At 33.3% G+C, this 10,016-nt stretch overlaps 1 protein-coding gene and 1 non-coding gene across 2 annotated transcripts in view; both read right to left on the minus strand.

Annotated features, from left to right (window-relative positions):
* TAB2 (TGF-beta activated kinase 1/MAP3K7 binding protein 2) overlaps positions 1–10,016 on the minus strand; it is a 78,262-nt gene continuing 68,246 nt past the window's right edge. Inside the window, exons 9-10 of the mRNA XM_023528345.1 lie at positions 4,119–4,199; positions 1–980 (exon numbers count right to left, since the gene is read on the minus strand). Of these exons, the coding sequence (XP_023384113.1) occupies positions 838–980; positions 4,119–4,199 (224 nt within the window). The 3' untranslated portion in view covers positions 1–837. The remainder of the gene's footprint in view (positions 981–4,118; positions 4,200–10,016) is intronic.
* Positions 6,118–6,236, minus strand: LOC111737234. The gene has a single exon (XR_002779391.1). It is a non-coding gene; the product is annotated as a 5S ribosomal RNA (ribosomal RNA).

Here is a 10,016-nt window from a genome sequence, read left to right on the forward strand (position 1 = left end):
TAGTTTCATTTCATTAATGCTTTTTTATTTTAAGGCATTGGTTCTTTCAGGTAAGGCTTAAAAAGGGACATGATCGTGCTTAATCACTAAAAGGAAAAAAGAAAATTAGTTAACAAAAGACTATTACACTATACATATAGAAATATAAGAAAATAATAAAGGAGAAAAGAAATCACTTAAAGCAGACTCAAGAGATCTGTACAGTAGGAAAAGCTCTGGGATATTTCACTGCATGTTTGTACAGACAATGCATGCTGCTTTCCTCTTCATCTTTAGACCCTAGATGCTGGCTTCAGAGTGGAGACGTTTTCAGGGAAGACAAAGATGAGGCCAAGAGTACCACAGATTCGTGAAGTTCCTCCCCCATCCATTGGCACTATGCGGCAGCAAACAGTTTTTAAATAGTTAAACCTTGTTCCTTTTCTTCATGTTTGTAGTGTTTCACCGGAAGCTTTAAAAAAAAAAAGCCATCATTCCATTCCTTCCTCCTGTCAAAATTCAGTAGTGACATGAGGGGAAAAAGGTACTGGGAACACCTAGGCATCAACACATGGAGAATGATTCATAACGGGCTACTGGTTAACACTGTACATGGCTAGGCAGTGGGCAACCAAGTCTTTCAGCAGATTACCTTTCATGTGGTGAATTTCAACTGCCCGTGACATTAGACTGAGGTATTATTAGCTCTGTGGGCTGACATTTAACATTAGCACAACACCATCTTGTCACACCTTCGATCTGACAAAATCCTATGTAGCAGTGAAACTTTTCCCCTGATGACAGACTAGTTTCTTGAACTTCAGATGTGGTTTTATAGAAGATATAGGGCCTTTTGGCTCAGAAATGCCTTGGCATCTCACACTGTTCACAGCGAATTAAGGCTGGATGGTTCAAAAAGGTACAGGCAGTACAATTCCACTGAGCCCCCTCGTCATCTTCTGTATCTTGAATCTTTGGTGTTTTGATGGTGGACCTTTGATCTGTAAGGAAGCAAAAGAATTATTTTAGAAGCAAAAAATTACAAAGTCATAAATTACTGCCAATTTTAAACACTACTTGTACCGCACAGCATCAAGCCTTGCTTGTTAACCAAATGAAGCATCTAGCTGAAACTGACACACATGCTTGACCCTCACCAACCTCTATCAAGCAGGTACTTCTCTGCTGAGGAATAGCAACATGGATATGATGCAACCACCTCGTTATCTCCCTAAAGGGGAAAAAAGCATCATTTTCTCCAAATTATAGCTGGAGAAAAGGGAAATCAATTCATATGGTAACTGATAGCAAAGATTCCCATAATGTCACCTGAGACTGTGAAAAGGTGTCCTATTACAATACAATACTGACAGTGAATTTAAGTCTCATTAAAGTTGGAGTTTCATTTCCAACTGAAGTAATATTTACAATTCTGTTTTCTATTAGGCATGAAAGTTTTTGTTAAATGTTCTCTATCTGTGGAAAATGTAAGCCTTGAACAATGACACATATAAAATAAAAAGATGAACTAATATCTATAATCTTATTCAACTATACCTCAAAAACAGACCCTGGAGAAGTAAATCGGTATAAAAAATTTAGCATACTTTATTTCTCATTTTATTTTTAAATCGTATTTATTATGGAACAGTAGAAAGAACACTAGATTGAAAGCTATGAGGATGCACTTCTGCATCTGGCTCTGCTACTAACGCCTAATTTATTTGCTCTGTGATCTTAGATAAATCACATACCATCTCGGTTTAATCTTTCTTACTTATAAAATAAAGTTACTGCAGCTTTAAGAGGCCAATGTTCTAGAATGTTTGAATGAACAGAGGAATCTTAAATACAAGGAATAACTATATTCCTCCAATGTTGCATCTAAAATGAAATTACATTTATTGAACTTTTTTTTGAAGGGGGTCCCATTATAAATTTAGAATAGCATTCCTACAAATTAGTTTTGGGACATTTTAAAGTAAAAGGAGCAAGTGCACTATTAGGTTTCTCCTGTCAAGGTTTAAAATTTAATGATTCAAACTATTAAAACAATGTATATTAATTTGCAAATTCCACCTACTAGACGGGAACTAAATGATACCTTTTCTGCTACTTTAAAAGACAAACTATTATATTTAATAGATGAAAATATAGGGAGTTTTTACAAAAAATTTAAAATAATTAAGTGATCTTTTGTATTCTGTATCTCTTTTGTAGCACCTTATTTACTGGTTAGTCTTAAAGAACATTTTATTGCAAAATTCCCAACTTTAGGCATTGGTCAATTTTTAGGCATTAGGACAATTTTGCCACATGCATGAGCAACTTGAGGATATTATGTATATAGTAATATTTTTAAAATTGAATAATTTTAAAACAAGGCTTATCTAGGAAAAAATATTTGAAAAATCAAGGGTCTGACAATACTAGTTAGTATCCCCTAAAACACATTAAAATCAATACAGTTAAAAAAAGTTTAACTTTTTCTCATCGGAAATTATTTCACACTCTTTATAGAATACTTTTTTTAATTTGGGGATCCATCCTACTTACCAGAATTCTAGTCTCACTCAGGTGTTAGAAAACATTCCACCTGGCACATTTTTAGTAAAACTTTGTTTATCCTTTTTGTTTAACTACAAAGGTTTTTTAGATAGGGGGACCACTCACTCTATATTAACACTTCGATCTAGGCATCGTCTTCACTTTTCTTTTTAATGAAAAATCTCCAATGGTTTTCTTACATCTGCACAATCTCATTTGGCACTTAGAATTATAAATCTTTTTATTCGAGGTAGTTGGAAACTAAACCACTATAATTGAAAAAAGAGGAAGTTACACTGCAAAAGATGGCTTGTAATTTCAGCTGTTTAAAAAAACTGCCTTGTGAAGGAGATCTGATTTTAAGAACTAAACAAACCTCCATTAGGGAAACTAGTAACTCTCCATTTTAGCCTTAAGGCAAAAATGACTGACCTGTTATTTCACCAAAAACAGCCAGCACACAAGCTTCCATCTTTCGCAAAAAAGCTTTTAAGTAATGATTTTTTTTCTTTTTACTATGAAAAATTTCAAACATATATACAAAAGTAGAGAGAATAGTAAAATAAACCCTTATCAAGACTGATCTTATTTATATCCCACCTCTCCGCTACCCTCAACACAGAAGTATTAAATTATGTTGAAGCAAAACAGGAATATTTTTATAAGAAAAATCCCAGTTTTTGAAAGAGTAAAATGATAGTGAGGCAACGCATTCAGAGTCTGAAACCCCCCCTCCGCTTATTCTAAGGAGGCAGCTATGCCACCGTTTTCTTTATTCCTTTATTCAATTAACACTGAACAGCATCCAGTGTTTGACTACTTGGTTACTGTGTCAAACGCCCTAATCTCACTTCTGCACCTCTGTAAGAACAGTTCATTATAATCCAGCTATGTTTAAAAACATGAGTTAAAAAAAAAAAAATGAAGATACAAATAGGCATAATTAAATTATATTTAAACAAAAATGAAAGAGTGACGAGAACAGGCTGCTGAATGAGAATGTTAAAATTCTTGTAACAAAACAAAGAATGAGTAACATACTTGGCCTTTCTTCTTCCCATTTCTATATATTTTTTAATGCTTGGAGTAAAAAACCCACACACATTTTGACATTTCCTAGTTTGGAATGCATATAGTCTCAGTTATAAATCAATGATGTAAAATGACTGATAATTTTCAAAAATTATTCATCTGGAATTGAGTATTTGATTATACAGAGTCATGTATAAATTAAACAGGATACTCATAAAAAATAAACTTCCCTAAGGTATCTTCCTCATCATTTGTCTAAAATTATAAAGAATACTAGTGTTTGCACTGGATTATTTTGGGGCGGGGAGAGGGGTGAGATTCGCTATTCTGGGAGTGTGTGATGAATCCTAAGGACATTCATACTACTTTTTAAGAGCTAAATACATTACACTTTTGCATCTTCCCCAATCCCTAGCATATAAGTAAAAATAAATATCTTCCTAGTGAATCCATCCAAGAATGCCAAAGTTTGCTAGAGTGGAAGTTTGCTAAAAATAAAATTTTCTAAAATCTTGTTTTTTCAAAATGTAACAGTTTTCACACTTAATGGATACACTAACCTTTGGGTTTTGGTGGCACGGGACCTACAAATCCAATATTGTCATAAAAGTTATGAATAGCGCTGGGATTAAAATGTGGTCCTGAAATATATAAAAAGTAAATATATCAATGTTTATAGCTTAAAAATATTTATTTTTTAAAAAGCAAATATTTTATTTCTAAAAAATAATCACAGAAATGCTTTTCATTTATTTTACACCTCTATTCTCAGATTATATGTAAGGATTTCAAAACAGCTGAGTAGGCATAATATAGTACTCACAACAGAGGTCTAAGTGGTAAATTGGGGAAGAAGTCATATGCTAGTAAGACAGTAATATAATTAGAACCAGACCCCTGTGCTATGAAACAAATTAAAATAACTAAAAATTTAAGGATTTAAAATATAATTTTAAATGATCAAATGTGGACTTAAGCAACTAAATAGCTTGGCCCAAAGTAAGTATAAAAACCTTGCACTGATGTAATATAGAGGTTCAGATTTTAAACAAAAGGAACAAGTTCAGGACTATAGTTTCTAGACCAGCCCTAACTTTTTCTCTCCAAAGTTAAATTAATGTATTTTTCTATGAATATTTCAAGATAAATAGTTCACTGACGTTTTCAAATAAAATAAAACAAATCATCTTTCAGTTTAATGGATTCTGGCACAAAATCAAAAGTACAAGAACTTTTTTTGTTGGCTTCCTTCTCTTTCCTATCTTTTCCATTTTATATATCTCTATTATTTCCTTAACTTCAGAATTAGGTTTAAGTTATAAAATTTCCTTTTAATTGTCTATGGAACTGAATTAAATTTTAAACATTTTTTACCACAATAAGCAATGATTGCTTGTCAATAACAGCTCAAGTATAATAAACAAATTATTCTAATAATTTTATAAACCACTTTTTATTCTCTTCTCTATTTTGTCAATTAAGATAATGTCATTAGGGTGGAGGTGCCTTTTAAATTATGTTTTTAAAAGCATAATAATTGAAAGGTAAAAGAAAAAAGGGAAATACAAAAAAGGTGTATGAGTACATATATTTTAATCCTAATAAATATTATTGTAACACATTCTACTAATACATAATAGCAATACTTTCCACAGTACATGGGAGATACTAATCCTTGTCTTCCTTTAACACATGAGTAAAGCAGATTTGAAGGATATAAAATATATCGAATTACTCCTCAACCAAAAACATACTTTTTTTTGCGAGGGATGGGGGGTGGGAGGTGGGTAGAGGAAGACAGAAAACCCCAATAGTTCTTTAGCACTATCTGGCTCCAAAGCCAAATGTGAGACGGTAAGATTATGATTGATAAATCTGTTTTTCGCCACAGGAAAAGAGTTGGTAAATTTATACAATGAATTTCAGCTGAGTATGCACTGAACTTTACCTCGGGCTTGAAAAAGATCAATTTCTTTGGTTAAGCAGTCAATGTCAATCTGGAGTTGTCTATTACAACTTCTCAACTGCTGCATTTCTTCGAGCTGAAAGATAATTCCACGTGAGAAGGATCTACATTGAATTCTCGTGTCATTAGTTAAGAAAGAGTAGAGTTTGGCAGGGGAAGGTAAGAAGAGAAAAACAAGTATGAATTAAGAACTTTTCAGAAAACTAGATCAAGCTTTTATACTTACGACATACTGCCTTATTCTCATGTTCAAGCACAGAGGTCACAATAGTTAGAGAAAGACTTACTGAAGGTATCTGGGATATGGAATTCGATCTTTTCAGGCGCCTTCGAGTTAGATTATTTTCCATTTCATTGACCTCAGATTTTAGTTTATCCAGCTTTTTCTTTTGAACCTCAAGTTCTCTTTGAAGTCGTTCCATTCTGGCCTTCTGGTGTACCAATAGAGCTGTAATACATATTAGTGAATATGAGGACCCACACCTTTAAGCAGCCTTGGGAAAACAAAACAATGAATAATATTTCTGTGACAAGAGTTTACCAAGAATCTCAAAGATACATTAAAACAAAAGATTGTGAGTTTTTTTTTTTTAAGCCTACAGCACCCGGTATTCCCAGATGGTCTCCCATCCAAGTACTAACCAGGCCTGACCCTGCTTAGCTTCTGAGATCAGATGGGATCGGGCTTGTTCAGGGTGGCATGGCCATAGACAAGATTGTGAGTTTAAATATTTAAAATTTCAAAATTTTAACTTGAAAATTATTTTAATTAGGTGGACAAATGTCACTCACTTTAACCTTTTTTTTTTAGGGTTTAGATAAACCCACTTTATGCCAAAGACAGCATTTGTAGCCCATTACTTCTCTAAAGGCTCTAGTCTAGTCAATTAACTTACTACTATTTAATTCATATGTGATCTTCTGAAAGGATAAGCCCTTCTACTCCAAAAAGTCCGACATGTTTGGACTATGCATGTTATTCTAATAGGAACATTTTATAGATATTTTAGAAGGGAATGTGGGTTATGTTGAATCCATTTTGATATATGCAACAAATGAAACATTGATTTTAATCTACATGAATGTTCAAATTGCAGAGTAAAAACTATATACCACTTAGAGAAATCACACACATATGTTCCAATTACCTTTTGTAAAAATATTTTCCAAAGATTTTTCAAGAAAGAAAATAAGCAATCAATCTTGCAGCATGAATGATGAACTGCCTGGAAAACCTAATAAGGCATAAAAATTGACAAACATTCTTATGACCCATCCCTGGATAATATGAGCCTTGTTTTTTAGGGTACTGGACTGAAAGTGAAGATACCTCAATCTACTTCTGTATTCAGTCTGGTAGTGTATTCTAGAACCATAATTAGGGTGTGGGATTGGGGAAGCTGTTCGGCTCAAATACTTCACAATTAACTTTAACCCTCTCTGCTAATTTTATATTCCGAGAACACAGGGAGGTCTTTCTGGAGGTCTGCATGTTCCTGGCTGAAAACCTGCTATGTCTCTGCACATCTATACCTACTCTAGCTTGTTCTGTCAAGCCTATGTTAATTTAGATTATTTTATTTGACTTGTGGAGTTTTATCCCTCTATTACCAAAATATAAGAATTCTGCATTAGGGTTTATTTATTCTCCTAAAAGATAAGCACGTGGGCTTTTATTTTTTGAGTGGGACAATAAGAGAAGAAAAAGTGAAGGCAGGAAGTGGCAAGTTAAAGTAAAACTAGGAGTAATATACTTTTCTTCATTTCTAAATTCCAATCACCTACCACTATATCTCAAATGGCATTAATTAGAAACTTGTTCAAATTAATTATTTTATTTAAAAGCAACATTTCTTAAAATTAATGCTAGAAATTTTCTCCCAAAAAGTTTTTTTTGCTAAATATGTAAAAGAAAATTTAAACACATTTTGATAGTGGTTCCAATGACTAAATGATGGTTTACGTTTATGCTGAAATTAGAAAACAAGATATATATTTGTGATATTGTTTAATATTATATGTGGAGAGAAACTGCAATCCACTTTATACCACACTTAAGTGATCATAATTTATACCATAAGGGCAGAGAGAGAGTTCAGGGTGAGATTATTACAACAATCAGTCCCAGGCTGGTGATTTCCTTTGGGAGCCTAGCAAAAGGAAATGCAAACTGCTCTGGTGACTGATTTCTACTACCAGGAGGTACTACTATGGAATCCATAAAGGGAAAATCCTCAATGAAGAGAAGTTCTCAGAAGAAAAGTGACCAAACAAGAAAATGATCTACCATGAGAATCAATGGCCTGAAAGGATCCCCCCTGCCCCGACCCATTTAAAGATTACGTAACAGTCTGAAAGAAGCTATGGAAAAGTCTGTTTAAGATGATTATAGTGATTAAAAAACCCAAGAATATAACAAAAAAATAAGACACTGTGACTAATAGAATAGACAGATTTGGAAAAGTACCATAACCTCTTAAAATGAAAAACAGTTATTGGAATGAAAAAGCCAAAGAGATAAACAGTAGATCAAATATAGTCAAAGACACAGTTAGTGACTTGGAAGATAGATCTAAGATTATTACCCAGTACACACAGAGATTAAGGGATAGAAAACATGAAAGAGGAATAAAAAAATCTCACATAAATCTGGAAAAAAAAAAAAAAAGAGTTCCAGAAAAATACGACAGAGTGAATGGGGGAGGGGCAAAATTGGAAGAGATACTGCTGAAAAAATTTCCAAAATTGAAGAACTAATAGATTCCAGAAGATAGAGGGATAATCTGTTCACCAAAATTATCAAAGTATGGATGAATAAAGACATATCCAGATAAAGTCTGGGGGAATTTACCAACCACAGACTGCTGCTGAAAGAACTACTCAAAGAAATTAATACAAAAGGGATAAGATGAATAAATCTAAAAAAGGAAAAAGACCATGGTAGTGGGTGAGGCGGCACAGACTGTTTAAAACAAAGGAAAACTAAAATATTAGAAAATAACAAGAAATTGGACATATGAAGATCGGAGGGGAAGCATTCTGAGGTTTTGAACGTGTTTATGAAGAATACTTCCAACTGTTGCTAAACCAAATATACATGTTAAAGATTTAAGGATCACTAGTAGAGAATGCTAAATAGGATGCAGTTTCTAAATTAAAAGACTGAACAAATGGAAAATCAATAAAATTTGATTAAAACTTACATGGCAGTAAAGGAAGAGAAAAAGGGAAAAAACTGGAAAACAAACAAAAAATGATGGGAATAATTCAAATACATCAGTAATCACAATAACTACAATCTAATTAAATGTATCTATCTGTTAAGATGCAATAGATCAGCAGACTGGATTTTAAAAATTCAGCTATATGCTATTTATAAGAAACACTTAAAATATAATTCACTAATCCATTCTTAATACACCTAGAGCCTATTACGTGTCAAACACTGTTGTAGGCACTTGGGAAATGAATGAACAAAACAGGCAAAAAATCCCCTGATAGAGCTTATATTACAGAGGTGAGGGGTAGGGGTGGTGTAGGAACAAGGCTCTAAATAAGGGGTCAGCAAACTATGGCCCATTAGCCAAATGTGACTCGCCACCTGTTTTGTGAATAAAGCTATAATGGAATATGGCCGTACTCACTGTTTATTGTCTATAGCTGTTTTTGTGTTATGGCAGCAGAGTTGAATAGTTGTGACAGAAACTGCATGGCTTGCAAAATCCTACATAATTTATTATCTGTCTGGCCCTTTATCAGGTCATGTGGAAAATTGTTGACCATATCAAGGATTCTGAGTAAATGGGAACCCATCACAGCACAGTAAGCGTCAAAGTAAAAGGATAAAAGTGAGTACCACTCTGAGACAAAAAGTAAGAGTAGCCAATTGCTGGAGATACTTGGAGACTTTGGTGCTCTAAAGGCAACGACAAAACCCAAACTCAGCTCCACTCCCAACTAAATCTACTCAACCTCTCAGACTAATGATCTGATAGAAAAAGATGTGTTCTCGTTTATGGATGTAAATATCATTTACCTCAGTCTCTTCTATTTTTTATTTTGTACACAATATTTGGCATTATGAAACACAAAGAAAAGCAGAAGAAAAATCTAACTTATAATCAACAGAGAAGACAATCAAGAGAACCATATTCAAAGGTGATCCAGATGCTGTAACTGACAGGGAATTAAAAAAAAAATATGACTAATATATTTTTAAAAGTCTAGTTAAAAGGTGGACAACATGCAGGAACTGATGGCTAATTTGAGAAGAGAGATGGAAATTATTAAAAAAAGAGTCAAACACTAGGGAAAAAATATTGTATCAGAGATAAAGAATTCCCTCAATGGACTTTCCAGTATAGTGGATACAAAAGAATCAGTGAACTAGAAAACAGAAATTACCCATTTTGAACACAAAGAGAAAAAGTAGAAAAAAGAACAAGGCATCCAAGAGGTGCAGGACAATATCAAACAGTCTAACGCATATTAT

This window comes from Pteropus vampyrus, unplaced genomic scaffold (genome assembly GCF_000151845.1).
Source record: "Pteropus vampyrus isolate Shadow unplaced genomic scaffold, Pvam_2.0 Scaffold24, whole genome shotgun sequence".
In the NCBI taxonomy this organism is placed as follows: Eukaryota; Metazoa; Chordata; class Mammalia; order Chiroptera; family Pteropodidae; genus Pteropus; species Pteropus vampyrus.